The 18,582-nt window shown below is 40.9% G+C and overlaps 1 protein-coding gene across 6 annotated transcripts in view; it reads right to left on the bottom strand.

Moving 5' to 3' along the window:
* The window catches only part of PLS3 (plastin 3), a 91,722-nt gene that overhangs the window by 26,546 nt on the left and 46,594 nt on the right, over positions 1-18,582 (bottom strand). For all 6 annotated transcript variants that reach the window (XM_049644221.1, XM_049644220.1, XM_049644224.1 and 3 more), the window contains 2 exons: positions 17,893-17,973; positions 4,110-4,273 (listed from right to left, as the gene is read on the bottom strand). In XM_049644221.1, coding sequence (XP_049500178.1) covers positions 4,110-4,273; positions 17,893-17,965 — 237 coding nt within the window. In that variant the 5' untranslated portion in view covers positions 17,966-17,973. The remainder of the gene's footprint in view (positions 1-4,109; positions 4,274-17,892; positions 17,974-18,582) is intronic.

Genomic DNA, 18,582 nt, shown 5'->3' with positions numbered 1-18,582 from the left:
TCTGTGACTCCCTCTCCCTCTCTCCCTCCCCTACTCACTCTCTTTCTCTCTCTCTCAAAAATAAACAAATATTAAGAAAATAAAAAAAAAAACAATGTTCACTATCCTACCTCGTTCTGAACTCTACTTCATTTAGTAAAACACTATCTAGTAAATTAAAATCTGAAATGTGTGCTTTTCCTCATGACAGAAATCACTGGCATGACAAGAAAACATCCAAATCCAAAATGTTACTGCCTCAGAAATGACCTTCGAAGAGTTATTTTTTTTTTTTTATTGTAACTATTTTTGCCTCAAGGATCATCTGCTTCTAAAAATTCGGTTGAGGGGCGCCTGGGTGGCTCAGTCGTTTGAGTGTCTGACTCTTGATTTCAGCTCAGGCTGTGGGATCTCAGGGTTGTGGGATCGAGCCCCGTGCACGGAGCCTGCTTAAGATTCTCTCTCTGCCCCACTCTCCCACTTGCACTCTCTCTAAAATAAAACAATAAAAAATAAAAATAAAAATTAGGCTGATTTCCATGATCGCACTTGCAGCTGAAAAATAAATAAATCCGAATTTATATACATCGCGGAAAAGAGGAATAATATAAATAATGAGTTAACAAAAAGAATGCCTGCTTTCTCGTATCCTCATGCAATTACTTACGTTGCTCTAGTTAAGCTCACGCTTGGGAATGAAAGCAAAGTTGCGATTAAAAATTAAACTTTCTAGTTGCCTTACAAAGGTTATATGACCTTCATCTTCTAAATATTTTTAAATAAATTATCCTAGCCAAGCTCAAATTTTCAGGTTCACGGTATTTTCTTCTGTGCCTTCGAGGAAAAAAAAAAAAAAAACAACTTTAAAGGGATAATTGAAGATTTACGTATCTTACACTGCTTCACTGCAGGAGGTGATAACGCTATTTGAGTAGAAGCCCTGGCTTAACAAGAATCTCAGAAATCAGAGATAACACAAGGCCAGCTACTGTCTTCTCAATGAATCTTTTCAAAGCTGCCTGTTGTGATACTAATGAGCTCACTGTTTCGAGCTGTTTTCCCTTGCCGAGGAGGGATGGGCTTTGTCAGGCGCGCAGAAGCTCTGGGTATAAGCTGCTTGCTCTGTTTCTATCCATCTTTGCGGGTCTCTTATGGACTGTATAAATGTGTCTGATTCCTTTTTAAAGTTTCGTCACCTTTCTAGCTCAGTGCAGGACTAGTGAGTGGCCAGACGAAAGCAATCCAGAGGCATAATGACTGAAGCGGAAGGAAAGATTTCAGAAAGAATTGCAAAATATTGACTGGCTTCCAGGGTTTGAGGCTTGCTTCCAAAGTGTTTCCAAAGTAATACGTTTGAATTTTTCCCTTTGTGTGTGTGTGTGTGTGTGGGGGGGATCTGTTGTAAGCCTAAACTTAGTAATAATAGGAAAAGAACACTGGTTGTTTTTTTTTTTTTAAATAGAAATAGCAACCCCCAGCAAGTAATACCTACATAACATTTGCTATATGCCTGGCACTGTTCTAAGCACTTAGGTAAAGTTATTTAATCTGGCGAGGTCAGCGCTATTAGCAAAAGTCCTAAAACAGGTCAACAACTTATTACCATTATGCAAGACCAAGTTTCTCACTGTGAAAATAAGAGTCTAATGCAGACATCTCTGCTGAAAGAAACGGCCATGCCAGTCTTTTTAAAGATGCAGGGAAAAACCCCACTATAACCTTGTAGGTATAAAAATCCAGTAATTTAGTTTTGAAATACTTAGAAGAAACAAAATCAGAGTATTAAATTTAACTTGAACGTGTGAAGTTTACATATAATCTAGGGACTCTTTTCTGCCTATATATATATATATATATATATATATGTTCTTCTCTGAAATTAACATAAACTGATTTTATCTGTAGGCTGGTTTGCAATTAATACCTCTTATGCAGTAATTTAAAAACACCCTAAGATGCACGAACATGTTTATTTCTACTGCTTTATGTTAATACCTGCCAGGAATAACTCACCTCCTTTTTCATGGATAACTAAGATCTACCCATATTTTGACAATTTTTAAGATGTCTCACCGGTGACAAAGCAGATGTAAATGGATAGATATTGGATTGGACATCGATCTTTCAGTACGGTCATGCTGGTATCATTCTGAAACTTCAGGCAAGTTATTTTACTGTCCTTTATATTTCAAATTTCTTCAATAGAAGGGAGCTAACTGGAAAAAGCATTGGTCCCCTGTGTAAAGTCCGGGAAGCTACTTCCTTTTTTCAGGAATCCAGGCTTTTGTTTTTAATTTGAAAAATGAAGGCGTATAAGCATATTGATTCCTTCCAATTTTAAAATGTACATACGAACATAAAATGCGCTCATTAATATTTTTAAAAAATTCCTAGTGATGCCAGAATTATGATGCATATCATTTACTTTTTAAGGATATAGTAAGGTAATCAAACCTCCTCACTTTAAAAAGCCTCAAACAGCTGTGCAGAATCTGCCACATTTCAAAATATACAAAATTAAATATTTCCCCGAGGTCATTTTTCTCAGAGACACTTTCATAATTCTGTCCTTAATAATACCAGCACGCTGCAAATCTTAATGATTTAGGTCTGCTCTTTCTAGTAGATCAAAATTCTAAGCAGTAAATTATATCAGAAAATAACCAATCATAGTTAACTACTACTGCTCTATGCTGCTTTAAATTCACAATTCAACATGCAGTTATAAGGGGAGCACGTTACACATCAGAGGACATGCAACTTACTATTGAACACAGAATTCAAAACAAAAGGCTTTGGCAATAACTGAGGACAAGAACAGTGGGGAGGAAATCAGCATTTCAAAAGAAGTCGGCATGAACGATACCATTATAATTACGACGCATGCCTACATTTTTAAAACAGTAGCACCCCCACAAAATGCTATCAGCTCAGTAGACATCATTACTTAGTCAATTTCCTTCTGGAACACTGACAGTGTTTTAAAGGGGTTCGTTCTAATGGGAGAAAATATACCAGAATTTCACTGGCTACACTGAGCCTCAGTTAGCATGGTAAGAGGATAAGAGTGCTAGGAAGTTTGTGATAAACAGGAGGCACGAATTCCCTGTTTGTGATACAGTGAAAAGAATGCCTAATTAGATCTAGTCAAACTCAGCCTTCAAGTAATAATAAATAAAACCAATAAAATCTTTAAAAAAATTTTTTTTTATGCTTATTTATTTTTGAGAGAGAGACGCAGAGTGTGAGTGGGGGAGGAGCAGAGAGAGAGACGAAGAGAGAGAGTCTGAAGCAGACTCCAGGCTCTGAGCTGTCAGCACAGAGCCCGATGCGGGGCTCGAACCCATGAATCATGAGATCATGACCTGAGCCAGTCGGACGTTCAACCGACTGAGCCACCCAGGCGCCCCTAAAACCAATAAAATCTTAATGGCGTTCTTAATTGAGGGAAGAGGCAACCGCTATTCTTTAATATACATCTATGGATGGAAAATGGCCTAGGTAACCTAGCCCACTGGCAGCTAAAGCATCAAGCTTCAATCAGAAGAGCTACGCATACACTCTCCAAGCACGGAGTACAGAACTAGAAACTACGTGCTTGGGACTCAAAAGATACGCTTCTAACTTTTAATTAGCCAAATTATCATCCTCGAGAAAATGGCACACTTAAATACTACCACCGCAAGAGAAGGAACCATCTTTTTAATCAGAAAGTTCAACTCAGGAAGCTTCCAAGACTGTGAGTCAGGGTGTAGTGTTAAGATTTGGGAGCACACCGTTCCCCACGGGAGACGGAGCATCTCAAGGGTGGCACGTAGCACCTTGAAAAATGCCCTTTAATGATGCCCCCGAAGGAAACGGTTCGCATTTTACAGCGAGTCGTGAGTTCTGCCTTTGATTCTGTCTTCTTCTCGATTGGTTCTTCTTCTCGTGTTCTTCTTCTTGATCGGTTTAAGATACTCCGATGGCTAAAAGGACTAACTCAATTTGGTGGGGTGAGAGAAATTGCATTAGTTGTAACAAGACGAATACGGTATATTTAGGGACTTGGGAAGACTTATTACCAGAAGATCCCTCTAGACAAAGGAACAATCATTACTCTGAATAATGGGGGATTTTCACATACTTACATAAACAAATTCATCGAAACTTATCTTCCCATCTTTATTCCTGTCACCATCCAGCATGAGTTTTTGAATTATTTCTCTCACTTTATATCCCGGTAATGGCATATTGGCTTCCTTGAAAAGTTCATGAAGTTCATAGTCACAGATGAATCCATTGCTGTTGAGATCTTTGGACGAAGGGAGGGCAGGCGAGGAAGGAGAAAATTTAGGAGAAATAAATTAATCTGTGAGTATTTTTACGATCAGAGTGTTTTTCTTCATTTGAGACTTGGTTCATAAGCTTGCCTAAATATAGTGTTTGTTCTTGTTACTGTTTGGTATCTACGGTTGTTTAAAAGGGAAATGCAACTTTTAACTCAAAGGGCATGGGTTTACATCATGTTTCCTGTATTTTAAACAGTGTATAAGTAGCTTCACTTACAATTGGTAGCCCTAATATTAACAAAGCATAGTTGTCTCATAAACTTATTTTTAAATCATGAAGCTGACAGGACTTTAAAAAAAAATTAATAGGGGCGCCTGGGGGTAGCTTGGTCGGTTGGGCGGCCGACTTCGGCTCAGGTCATGATCTCGCGGTCTGTGAGTTCGAGCCCCGCGTCGGGCTCTGGGCTGACAGCTCAGAGCCTGGAGCCTGTTTCAGATTCTGTGTCTTCCTCTCCCTCTGCCCCTCCCCTGTTCATGCTCTGTCTCTCTCTGTCTCAAAAATAAATAAACGTTAAAAAAAATTAAAAAAAAAATTAATAGACTATACACCAAGAAAATGCTGCCATGGCATAAAACGATTTCTATGGTACCTACTTAAAAGTTTTATGCCCCTCATTCTAACATCGGTCCAATAGAATATTTTATGAATTGATGCTGATTACATTACACAGCACACCTGAAATTCAGCTACCCTCTCCAGTGCCAATTTTTTTCAAGAGTTAATGTAAATAAACGTTAATCCAAGACAAACATAGAGTTCATAAAAATAAATGCAGTCCTAATGTAATGCAAATATTTACCACGATTCTAGAAATAATCTTTTTATCTTTGTGCTAGGACAATTCTAACAGTATATATCTTAAGTGCCAAAAATATGTATCTTTAGTCTGAAACTGTTAAAAATGTGGAAAAAAAAAAACTGAGGTGCCTGGGCGGCTCAGTCGGTTGAGTGTCCAACACTTGATTTCTGCTCACGTCATGATCCCAGGGTTGTGGGATTGAGTCCCACATGGGGCTCTGTGCTGAGCAAGGAGCTTGCTTGAGATTCTCCCTCTTTCTCTCTCTCTCTCCCTCTGCCCCTCTCCCCAGCTCATGCTCTCTCTCTCTCTCAAAAAAAAAAAAAAAAAAAAAAAAAAAAAAAAAAGGGAGTGGGGGGAGGACTGATGAATGACCAAAAGTTAATTTGCTGGGAAAGAGGGCTAATGTCCTGGGTGTTATAATCACTCGGGCATATATTTTTTTTTTAACTAAAAAAAAAATTGGACTTTCACCAGCAATTTCAAACACCTCCTGTTCAACAATCCTTCTTATTCCTTAGGTCACCACTGAATTTCATATGTAAATTTAATTATTCTAATAAAAGGATACGATCTCAATAGAGAAATGACTCAAGATGACCACAGCACTGTTCAAGAAAATATACTGGGCAGTTAATTTACTTGATATGTGACTTTATTAAAAAAATTTTGTTAATGCTTATTGATGTTTGAGAGAGCAAGAGAGGGAGAGCAGGGGAGGGGCAGAGAGAGGGAGGCAGAGGATCAGAAGCAGGCTCTGTGCCGTTAGTGGGGCTCGAACTCTCAAACCATGAGATCATGACCTGAGCCAAAGTCGGTCGCTTAACCATCTGAGCCACCCAGGCGCCCCTCTATCTGACACGTCACTTTAAAACTGTACCAGGTACAGTTCTGGGAATTGGGGCCGTCACCACCAACGAAAGAAAGTCCTGCTGTCCAAGGGCTCACATTCTAATGGCAACTAAACAGCAAATAACATATATCGTGAGGTAGAACTGTAAAATCACACAATATAAATAAGTGCTATGATGGAAAATAAAGCAGGGTAAGGGGTCGCAGACTGGGGGCTATTTTGCCCCTCGGGGAAACTTCAGAAATGTCTGGAGACATTTTTGGTTGCTACGACGGGGGGGCGGGGGGGGCAGGGGGAGGGGTAGTATGAGGGTGCTCCCGGCATGCAGTGTATACAGCCGCCAAATATCCTACAAGGCCCATGACCCCCACTCACGATCCAGAATTATGCAGCTCAAAAGGTCAGTGGTCAAGGACAGCCACTTTGCTGAGGTTATATCTGGATGAAGACCTCTGTGAGGTAAGGGAGCGCATCACGTGGGTATCTGGGGGAAGAGATTTCAGGCAGAGGAAAGAGCACATGCGACATCGGTGATGCGGAAGAGTGTCTGGTATGTTTTGAGAACAGTGAGGATCCAGTGTGAGTTGAGCATTTTAATGAAGTGTACTTCTAGAGTAAGCGAATGACTCTTAAACATAACTAGTACGTTTAAATCCATCACTGAGAGTATGTATACTTCCGAAACGTCATCCTCAAACTACCCAAAACTTCTGAAAATCGTGAATATTTCCTTCCACAAAGGGCACTCAATGTCCCTAGGGCACATCTTTACGTTCTTTGCTTTGAATTAATGAAAGGCCATAGATCCAACACTTTATTAGTAAAGTGTTTATATGCAGAAGTCAGTCCAGCAGCAACATCTGCAGTTGCTAAAAAGAACAAAGTAATCCACATGGTACTGTGGCAGGATTTTAGCAATTTTTGATGAATGAAATTCTTGAGTTTAAATAGACCTCCTCCCATGCATATATCAATCTCTTTCTCCCATTTTCTTTAAAAAGTTAAAATAGAGGGAGACCTGGGTAGCTCAGTCAGTTAAATGTCTGACTCTTGGCTTCGGCTCAGGTCATGATCTCACGGTTCGTGGGTTCGAGCCCCGCATCGGGCTCCACGCTGACAGTGCAGAGCCTGCTTGGGATTCTCTCTCCTTCTCCCTCTTTCTCTGCCCCTCCCCTGCTCTCTCTCTCTCTCTCTCTCTCTCCCTCTCTCTCATAATAAACAAATAAACTTTAAAAAATGTTAAAATAGAAAAATTAAAAACAAATAGAGCTCAGTTCTAGGGTGTAAGTGTGGCATAGTGAAAGATATACAGCATAGTTGAAGGACAAGTGGGAGTATTGTGACATAGGATTTGCATAAGTCACCTCTGTAGGTCTTTGTTTACCCATGTGTAAAGGAGTCCTTTGGATCAAATGACCTCCAAGGTCCCTTGCTGACTCTAACACTCTGATTCTAAATTTGAGCAGCTAAGACTTCAGAAACCACACACACACACACACACACACACACACTTTAAAAAGATATTGGAGGTAAAGTCATAATGCATCTTAAAAACAAATATACAGTAATAACATTCTTATTTAAAATGTTTATTATTTTGAGAGAGGCAGGGGAGGGGCGGGGTGGGGGGGGAATCCCAAGCAGGCTCTGTGGTGTCAGCGCAGCGCCTGACATGGGGCTCTATCTCATCAACTGCAAGATCATGACTTGAGCAGAAATCCAGAGCCAGACGCTTAACCCACTGAGCCACCCAAGTGCCCCTACAGTAACAACATTCTGATCACTACTATATCACATTATCTAAATACAACACTCCTTCGTTTTTCGATCTTTTAGAAAGAGATAGCTGATTCCTTGCAACTATCAAAAAGTCCACTTGGCAATTTCTGAGAGAAAAATATTTTTAAATGTATTCTCCTTTACCTTGACTTCTGAAAGGACATATCTGAGCATAATTTAACCTGTGATTGATTCCAGTTTCGACCTAGCATACAACAGGGGCTTCATTGTTCCCTTTGTGTTCTCAGTGGTACAATAGAAGCAGAAGGTAGAGAGGTTTTAAAATAAATATCAGAGAACTGTAAATGCAAAACTACAGGAAACTGACCAAAGCCCGGAGAGTCTGATCTACTTGGCAGTTTATTGGCCTTAGGTAGACTAGAGGTGTAGGCAATGCGGAGAATGAGCATTTGCGTGACAGCCCTCTGTGAAATAACCTCTGTTGGGCATTAATTAGAAGACAGCTCGCTGATGTGATTAAAAGATGCGAGGAAGCGTACTCACCCTAAAATATAACTAACATACAATAACCACATGCAGAAACTCCATTTTGAAGTAACAGTAGTAATAACAGATGCTGTTAGTAACTGACAGGAGCATTTGAAAAGGGGGTTGGAGGAATACGACTTGGTCATTACAGAGCCATCTTCCTTATTAGGTTGCAAACCTCTTGGGTAAAGATTCTTTTGAATCTTTTTATCTCCACCGCAGTATGTAGCACAGTACCTTGCACATAACAAGCAATGTGAAAACTAGTTTTTGTAGAACTGCTGATTCTCAAGTATTAACTAGGAGAATAATGCTCTAATCTAATGAGCATTTTAACAACAGAATTAAACAATAACAAAAAATACAGAAATAGCACTAGAAGACTGAATGGCAATTCACCAGGAAACCATAACGACAGAAATATCTCTTAAATAACATTCAATCTCATTCCCTTTGTTCTAATCCTGTCCCCACCCGGCAGCCTTCAGATCTGTAATTTGGTTTTCTAAGTGAACACACCCACCAACGAGTACCCAAGTAGACAACCAGTGATGGTTGTCAGGTTGGGACTTCTCCTGTTCTAAATGTAGAAACCTGCTTTGGCTGTATTAAGAAATACCATGTGAACTTGTTTGGGCAGAAGTCGACCTCCAGAGAAAGCTGAGTACCTACTCTGTGGCAGGCACTGAGCTAGATACCAAAGATACAGAAATTAATCCGACAGAATCTCTTTGGCTCTTACTTGAAACTGTGCCTTTAAAATCCTTGTGGAAGGGGCGCCTGGGTGGCTCAGTCGGTTAAGCGTCCGACTCTTGATTTCTGCTCAGGTCATGATCTCACAGTTCGTGAGTTTGAGCCCCCCATCGGGCTCTGCACTGACAGTGTGGTGCCTGCTTGGGATTCTCTCTCTCTCTCTCTCTCTCTCTCTCTCTCTCTCTCTCTAAACATTAAAAAAGTTAAAACAAAAAAAAAAATCCTCGTGAAAATACGAAGTACTTGGAATATCTAGCTATCCTTTATCTTTCCGGAGAGGGGAAAAGAATCATTGAACATATGCATCTAGTTTGACATATTTTAAAAGTTTAACCTACTCTGCTATCTTTCCATATTTTATCAGCAGATCTAGCTTTTACTACCTCCCGTAATCAAAGACATTTTAGTGTTAGTACTAGTAAATTATCGCAAGCCTTTCTTAGAAGTCCTAAATCATATCTTTTGAAGACAACAATTTCAGTTTCAATAAAAAGGCAGAGGGAGCCTAAAAAGGCAGCTTGCAATTAATTTTACAAAATCTCCCAGCTGGAAAAGTACTTGAAAGACAAAATAGGGTGCAATTATTTTTAAAGAGTTTTATGCTAATTTTATTTCCAATCCCTTGCCAACACACACACACACACACACACACACACACCACGCACATGCATGCTCACACACACACACACACACACACACACCCTTGAACGATTATCAGAGATCTAATATGCTGTGCTTTAGAAAGCCAGAAAATGAGATCACACAATGGCATTTTAGAAAGCTTCTATCTCATTAGTGACATTATTAACCAGGATCTCAAAACTATGTTTGACAGCGAACTTTTTCTATTCTGCATTTTGATACAAACATGAAAATTTAATAATAAGCTGACCCCCAAAAACAGAGATCTAGATCAAAAACAGTTTTAACAACTGGAAACTAACATCACAACCTGCTGGCATAATGGTGGCCCTTTATTTTCTCATTAAAGCTGCCGATATTCTGGAACCCCTTTCTGGCTCATTTGTCACTTAATTACCTACACATTGGCATGGAGTTGGCCAGGTTCTGCACTTAGAAGACTCTTCTGTTCTAGCACCCTGTTTTCTTTTTTTTTTTTTAATTTTTGTTAATGTTTTTATTTGTTTTTGAGACAGAGAGAGACAGAGCATGAGCAGGGGACGGGCAGAGAGAGAGGGACACACAGAATCCGAAGCAGGCTCCAGGCTCTGAGCTGTCAGCACAGAGCCTGACACGGGGCTTGAACTCTTTAATTCTTTAAATTAAATTTTAAATTCTTTAAATTAAAATTTAATTTTTGAGAGAGATTTATTTTGATTTATTTTTGAGAAAGAGAGAGAGAGCCAGAGAGAGAGAGGGAGTTGGGGCGGGGCAGAGGGAAAAGGAGACACAGAATCTGAAGCAGGCTCCAGGCTCTGAGCTTGTCAGCATAGAGTCCGACACGGGGCTTGAACCCATGGACCGTGAGATCGTGACCTGAGCCGAAGTTGGACGCTTAACCGACTGAGCCGCCCAAGGCGCCCCTATCCAGAACATTCTTAATGTTTCTGCAAGCAAGTCTCAACTTTTGGGTTCAGAAAATATGATCGGTGCAAGTTGACATTAATGAATGGCAGGGAAAAAAAACCTACGCATCTACCCACTGAACAAAGTTCTTGCAGAAAGTGAGCAGCTAAATCTCAATAAATTGACAAAGTGTTCCTATTTTTAAAGCAAAATCACTACACTTAAAGGAAATCACTAACAGGTTCCCAATGCTGCTGAGTTCATCAGACGGGAACCAACTGTTTGTAACAACAGATTCTGTCTGTCGCTCTCTCTCTGTCTCTCTCTCTCTCTCTGATGACACATGTAGGTTCACATCTGCAGTCTGCTTTAAAAGAAACCCCCTTATGCTCTCGTACCATGTATTATTTTAAAGGCCCGTTAACTCAACGCCCTCCCCCAAGCAACCTTAAAGTAAATAAACTTATTATACGGCCATGTTCCTGCAGAAGTTTGAATCACACCAAGAATGCATATCCTTAAAAGGAAATGTTTTCCCTCCCCTTGCATCCTGTTATTTAAGCTATTTTAAGTACTTGTCTGGAGAAAGCTGAGCCAGAATTCAAGTGGTTTTGATTTTAGCTGCTGTTTTACACTGCCCATGTCCAGGTGCTATGTGGTGCAATTTATCACTTCAAACGCATCTCTTGCGGTGCTACGTCGTCTTATAAATCTGACAGTAAGAAAGAGTGGGATTTCCTTTGACCCCCAGGTTGTGTGTGTGTGTGTGTGTGTGTTGCTTTAACCATCCTTGAATCCGTCTAAATCTCGTGTCTTTCTCTATAAAGAGGTTGCATATGTGTGTCCTCATGTGCAACACGTATTCAACGTCTTTACTAACTAACCCTTCCCGGACGGTGCTCATTAGGACTTAAAGAAGAAAAACCAATCAAGTACAGATGCACATCCTTTCAGAAGAGCTGGGTTTAAAAGTTCCATTTAGTTGAGCCAATATATTCCACAAAATTTTTCGCACTAACACAACGATAAAAGGAACCTGTGAGTCTAACGGTAACGCATTTGCACACGTGTGCGCGCACACATGCGCGATCCTGAATGCCCATGGAAGCACATGGAATGTTGATTTAAAAGACTTGGCCAAAAGGCTTGTGCCGAAGAATTTAGATTATATTCCATCCTCAGATCTAAGCAGTAAAGTCGAGCTTTCATTAGGCATTAAAACTTTAGAAAAGGCAGCTGCTAAACATCTCCAGATGCTTAACTAAACGTGAGTTTTGCCTCTCACAGCTTATACCTATTGAGGTAGCTCAGTCCAGCCAATGGAAGAGGCAGTTTAATGAGTCCCAGCTAAGGGCAGAAGAGAGGTCGCTACCTAAGAGTTCATCCTAATAGTGGATCCTCAAAGGTGGAGGTCAAGTATAGCTGAAGGCTGGGCAAGATTAGAAGGCTGAGACCAAGCGATCAAAAATGTTGTCTATTGATCCTTTTCCACCTCAAAATTTCCAGCGGTTTGGCCATCATTTGCCACCTGCCGCCACTCTCCCACTTTAAAAACATAGATGCGCCTCCACCCACGCTCCCAGAGCACGTTCTCACGCACGTGTGCTCTTGCTCCTCACCTTGCACGTTCACATATTTGTGCGTCTATCTTCCACACCATCGAAACAGGGTTTGCAGCCTCTCCCAAGACCTCCATCTCTAATATTCCCCCGATAATTAACCAGATGGCTCAGGGAAACAGCCCAGGTTAAGTTTCTTTTCTGGGGGGGGGGGGGGGGGCGGGGGGAGGGGTTGGGCTATAGTTTTTATTTTTTAAGTCATAATTAAACAAATATGCACTGGTGTAGTTTTATTGAATACTGGAAGTAAATTAAACTAAACCACTCTCCTCTTTGTGGCATCATCCTGATGTGGTTTTTATGTACTACAGAATATCGAGTAACTTGAAACAACTCCGCTTCCTGGGAGGAGAAAATCACCATAACCAAAATTTTTTGACTTAGTGTGGTGGGCAGCCACAAGGGAATATACCCACAGTATTCCTAGTCATTTACAAAACCCCGTTATTCTTTTATTTCAAAAATGCTGAATTTGTGTTTTTGTTCTCAGTAGCGTGCTTAGGAAAGAAGTCAGAGGTCAGTGTTTGCAGGGCTAAAGCCAATCTGAAAAGATTCACATTATGCACATTTATCTTTATGACAACTAATCACCCAAAGGACTTCTAGCTCTGAAAGTTTTACTTATTCTTGTTGTTTTTTTTTTTTTTTTTTTTTTTTTTAGAAAGAACTTCTAGGCGTTTAAATTAAAACGGAAACATTATGAAGTAGGAAAAAAACAAAACAAAAACAACCAGCACCACGGCTTCTGCTATCCCAGTGGGAAATCCTGGAAACAAACGTTGAGAAAATTGAAATAATTAAATGAAAATGTACTGCTTGGAGTGTAACACTAAGCAGGTGCAGAAAATGAAAGAGGGACTTTAAATCTTAATACGCAATGTATTGCTAGTAAAGAGAATTTCAAAGCACTATTAATTGATTGGACAAAACCTACGATTAGCAGTAATTACAGAGCGTTTCTTCACACACTATGATTTTGCTGAATTTCTAAAGAGATAATCAAGGCTATTATTGTTAATAGATGGGGGAAAAAAAATCACATAATGATTTCCATATTTTGTCACCACCGAACAAAGTAGCCCTCCCTGCCGTCCCCCCACCAATAAGAAAAATTGTGCTTGACAGGAAAATCAGTTCTAGAGCTTGTTTTTAAAATCATGTTTCCCTGGGGCACCTGGTTGGCTCAGTCGGTTAAGTGTCCCACTCCAGCCCAGGTCATCTTGAGGTTTGTGAGTTCAAGCCCCGCATCGGGCTCTGTGCCGACAGGCAAGAGTCTGGAGCCTGCTTTGGATTCTGTGTCTCCCTCTCTCTCTCTGCCCCTGCTCTGCTCGCACACTCTCTCTCTCTCTCTCTCTCTCTCTCTCTCTCAAAAATAAAAATAAATATTAAAAAAATTTCAAATCACGTTTCTCTGAATGAAAAACAAAAAAAAGATTTCCATAACACCTTTGACAGTTGCCTGAGGGCTCCGTAACTAATAACTAAAAACTACAGAGGTTTTAAAGGAAAATCAAAAGATTCAGCTGGGTCTTTAAACACTATTCTAAAAGACACACTACTTACAAGCCTTTATTATGCTGAAAAATATATATAAATTTTATGTGCTACAATGTGATGGCCAAAACCTTTAGTAATAAATTCCACCATGATGAAAATCTTCGCAACAAAGGCCCTTTTAGTTTACAGTTGATAGTGACAAAATCTCAGAGCAAGAAAAGATTATGTATAATTCCTTGGGATTCAGTCATTAAATATTTATTGAGAACCTGATGTGTATGCAACACTGAGCTAGATACAGAGTGGGGAATGCAAAAGAATAATATGCAGACGAGGCAGGAATTGTGGACTCCGGAATTTCCATTTACAGCATATAGAGTAATAAGGGTCTGCGTATCTTAGGAATTAAAAAAAATTTTTTTTGATGTTTATTTATTTTTTTTTTAATTTTTTTTAACGTTTATTTATTTTTGAGACAGAGAGAGACAGAGCATGAACGGGGGAAGGTCAGAAAGAGGGAGACACGGAATCTGAAACAGGCTCCAGGCTCTGAGCTGTCAGCACAGAGCCCGACGCGGGGCTCGAACTCACGGACTGTGAGATCATGACCTGAGCCGAAGTCAGCCGCTCAACCGACTGAGCCACCCAGGTGCCCCTTGATGTTTATTTTTGAGAGAGAGAAAGAGACAGAGAGAGACAGAGTGTGAGTGGGGGAGGGGCAGGGAGAGAGGGAGACACAGGAATCAAAGCAGGCTCCAGGCTCCGAGCTGTCAGCACGGAGCCCGATGAAGGGCTCGAACCTACAATCTGTGAGATCATGACCTGAGTGGAAGTCGGATGCTTAACCAATTGAGCCACCCAGGCACCCCCACAAACATCATTTTATACAGTGTGCCAGAAAAAGAGTTAGAATATTGGGTCGGGGGGACATCTGTCAAGTGTTACTAGCAAACTACTAAGGGGCAGAAACAAGTTTTTGAGAGACAGAGCATGAGTGGGGGAGGGGCAGAGAGAGAGGGAGATACAGAATCCGAAGCAGGCTCCAGGCTCTGAGCTGTCAGCGCAGAGCCCGACAAGGGGCTCGAACCTATGAACCGTGAGATCATGACCCGAACCAAAGTCAGATGCTTAACCGACTGAGCCACCCAGGCACCCCTATTCGAAATAAATATATGTCTATTAGGGACATCAGTAGGACGTATGATCCAATCTGCTGTCTTTGGGAAACTCCCCGTCCACCCTAACCCCTGCAGGATTGATTGATTGATTGATTTTAAATGTTTACTTATTTTTGAGAGAGACAGAGACAATGCGAGTGGGTTAGGGACAGAGAGAGAGTGAGACACAGAATCCAAAGCAGGCTCCAGGTTCTGACGTGTCAGCACAGAGCCCGACGCGGGGCTCGAACTCACAAGCTGTGAGATCATGACCTGAGCCGAAGTCAGACGCTCAACCGACTGAGCCACCCAGGCGCCCCAAGGTGCAGGATTTAAAATAGACAGTAGTTCTACAGTGACTCTTGCCTTCAGTCCAAGCTCTAACTGATCCCTCATGTTTTGTACTTAACCCTGGTTCCTATGTGGAGATAACTGGTAAACCCTCTTTGTGTCTTTAAAACTTTTGAGGAGCAGTTAAGCTCTTTTACGGATAAGAGTATTTCAGTGCCCTCAGGTAAAACATATCTGAAGAGCTTTAATTTTAAAACGAAATTGCACACAATTGTTTTCAAGGTGCTGCACACGAGAACAAGGCCTGTATTAAACAATAAACATGTATTTGAGGAAACGAGGCCTTTAAGATTCAATAATGGCAATAATAAGTCACGGTCCTTACCCCAAGATTCTATTCATAAAGACAGAAATTAGGCCGTCCCTCATACTGAAAGACGAACATAAGAAAAAAAAGAAGGTTCAAAGGATATGCGATGCTAAAACAATTATCACAAGCATATTTCTATAGAATGAGATTTAAAAAATCTTGCAGCCAGGAATTCACCTGTCATTTTCTTGCCATCAATCGAACATCAGGAGAGTACCAGATAATACTCTCCTTATGGTAAGTAGTAACTATGGCCAGTTAACAGACTCCTTTTTTTTTTTTTTTTTTCTCATAGACACCCAGAAAATTATGTTCGATTCAGGCCTACCCAATTTTTTCCACTTAGGGTTATTTTTTTTAATGTTTATTTTGAGACAGAGAAAGAGTGTGCACACACGTGAGTTGGGGAGGGACAGAGAGAGAGAGGGAGAGAGAGAATCCCAAGCAGGCTCCACACTGTCAGAGCAGAGCCCGAAGTGGGGCTCGATCCCACGAACCACGAGCTTGAGAGCTGAAATCACCTGAGCAGAAAACAAGAGTCGGAAGCTTAACAGACTGAGCCACCCAGGGGCACCTCTGCTTAGAATTCTGAGGGGCGCCTGGGTGGCTCAGTCGGTTAAGCGTCCGACTTCAGCCCGGGTCATGATCTCACGGTCCGTGAGTTCGAGCCCTGCATCGGGCTCTGGGCTGATGGCTCAGAGCCTGGAGCCTGCTTCCGATTCTGTGTCTCCCTCTCTCTCTGCCCCTCCCCCGTTCATGCTGTGTCTCTCTCTGTCTCAAAAATAAATAAACGTTAAAACAAAATTTTAGAATTCTGAGGAGATTATGAATAGTCACCCTGGTGAGGCATCATTATTCTTCCCAAGGCCTGCTGTTAGCCTTAAACGCCTTCGCAGAAAATGCTGTTCCGAAATGTACGGAAATAGAGATGTACATGTCCTGGCTTTTCATTAATGAGGTTTGTAACATAGGTCAGAGAGTCAGTTCTGATTTAAATAACAGATCATTATGATCTAACTTGACACCCTTTGATCAAGGAGATACCACATACTAGAAGCTTACCTCTTTTTTTTTAATTTTTTTTTAATGTTTATTTATTTTTGAGACAGAGAGAGACAGAGCATGAACGGGGGAGGGTCAGAGAGAGGGAGACACAGAATCTGAAACAGGCTCCAGGCTCTGAGCCGTCAGCACAGAGCCCGATGCGGGGCTTGAACTCACGGACCGCGAGATCATGACCTGAGCCGAAGTCGGCCGCTTAACCGACTGAGCCACCCAGGTGCCCCGAAGCTTACCTCTTTAGGCCCATGTTGACTCACGTGAGTACATACATCAATCATCAGTTCTTACCCTGTTTTCTCACTATCTTCTATTGATAGGACATGAGCACTGAAATTTGGAATGTAAATACTATCAACTGCTTCCATAGCTGCTAAATTCTAAGACATGTTCTGTGATGTTTAAGGAAAAACCGAATGGCATGCTACGTCTTCCCATCTTATGCTGATACTACAGCTTAACGTGAGAAGGTTGAACAGACTGTGTTATCCAAAGGCACAGAAGCTCCATGAAAAAGGCCACAAAGCCAAGCTAATCAGGGAAAGGCAAAGCATCAGCTAATTGAAGGAATCACCTAATGTTTTCAGGGGTCACACGTCCCTCTGAGAATATGGTGAAGGCTCCAATACTCTCCTAAGAAATATATGCTATATAATACAGTTAACAACCAAAGATTTGTCTAAGAATTTCAGGAGCCACAGTGGCCCCCAGTAAAGGACTGGTACCCAGGACTAAAAACCTTTGACCATATTAGATAATCTACCTTTTTTATTTTTCTTATTGGTATGCTGTGGAATTTATTTCATAGGACCACAATAATTTTATTTTTTTTTTTTTTTTTACAAAGAAGTACATCACCCTGTTTGTTATTTATTTATTTATTGTTAAGTAATCTCTGGGCACAACATGGTGCTTGAACTCATGACCCCAAGATCAAGAGTCACACGCTCTATTAATGGAGCCATTCAGCCAGCCCTTGACCATATTAGATAATAGACGTAATTAGAAATAATAGTTTAGGGGCGCCTGGGTGGCGCAGTCGGTTAAGCGTCCGACTTCAGCCAGGTCACGATCTCGCGGTCCGTGAGTTCGAGCCCCGCGTCAGGCTCTGGGCTGATGGCTCGGAGCCTGGAGCCTGTTTCCGATTCTGTGTCTCCCTCTCTCTCTGCCCCTCCCCCGTTCATGCTCGGTCTCTCTCTGTCCCCCAAAAAAAAAAAAAAAGAAAGAAATAATAGTTTAACGTGTTGCTCCTAAAACTTTATCCCGTTGATTTTAACTACCTTGCCCTACGGTTCACGATTAACCATTCATATAATTTTTTAGAGAAATAACTTTTATCAGGGCCACATAATTATTGCTTTACTATAGGTAACGCTGTAAAAAATACTCACCAACTTTTGCAAAGGCCTCTTTCAGTTCATCAAGCTCATCTTTGGAAATCTGAGTGGTAGCCATCTCGTCCATTTAAAGGTCTAAAGACAAAACCAAAAAGGTTTACGACTGAGCGATGTTTGTGATGAATATACGATAAGCATTCCTGTGAAATTCTCATCTTAGAATTTAAACAGAATTGCAAACTGCTAAAAGCATCTGAATACGTTCCCATATTTATAGCTAAAGCCATCATGAAGAAAACAAACACATGAGAAGTCATGATTTACCAAAAGTTATTCAGACCAAAAAAGTCTCTGAATCTTCCTTTCAAGAACAAAATCTTACGCTCCTAAGTGTAAGGAAGGGCCAAGGTACCCAGCAATGACAGGAAAGAGATACATCCTAGAAATTCTTGGTTATTCATGCCAAAACTAAAAGTCAAAATCGCCTGACCAAAGACTCACGTACAATGGAACGGTTCGATTAAGCCTTTATCTCTCTTTCTTTCTTACTGGCTCTTTACATTTTTTTCCGGCTTTATTGAGATATAATTGACATGTAATATCGTGTACGTTTAAGGTGTATACCACGATGATTGGATATACTAACATACTGTGAAATGATTACTACAACAAGGTTAGTTAGCACATCCAGCACCTCACACAGTTACCATTTTTTCCATTAAGTCACTTTAAAATCATTCATTG

This window comes from Panthera uncia, chromosome X (assembly GCF_023721935.1).
Source record: "Panthera uncia isolate 11264 chromosome X, Puncia_PCG_1.0, whole genome shotgun sequence".
Classification (NCBI taxonomy): Eukaryota; Metazoa; Chordata; class Mammalia; order Carnivora; family Felidae; genus Panthera; species Panthera uncia.
The sequence above is the reverse complement of the archived record's forward strand: the minus strand, read 5'-3'. Positions and strand labels throughout refer to the sequence as shown.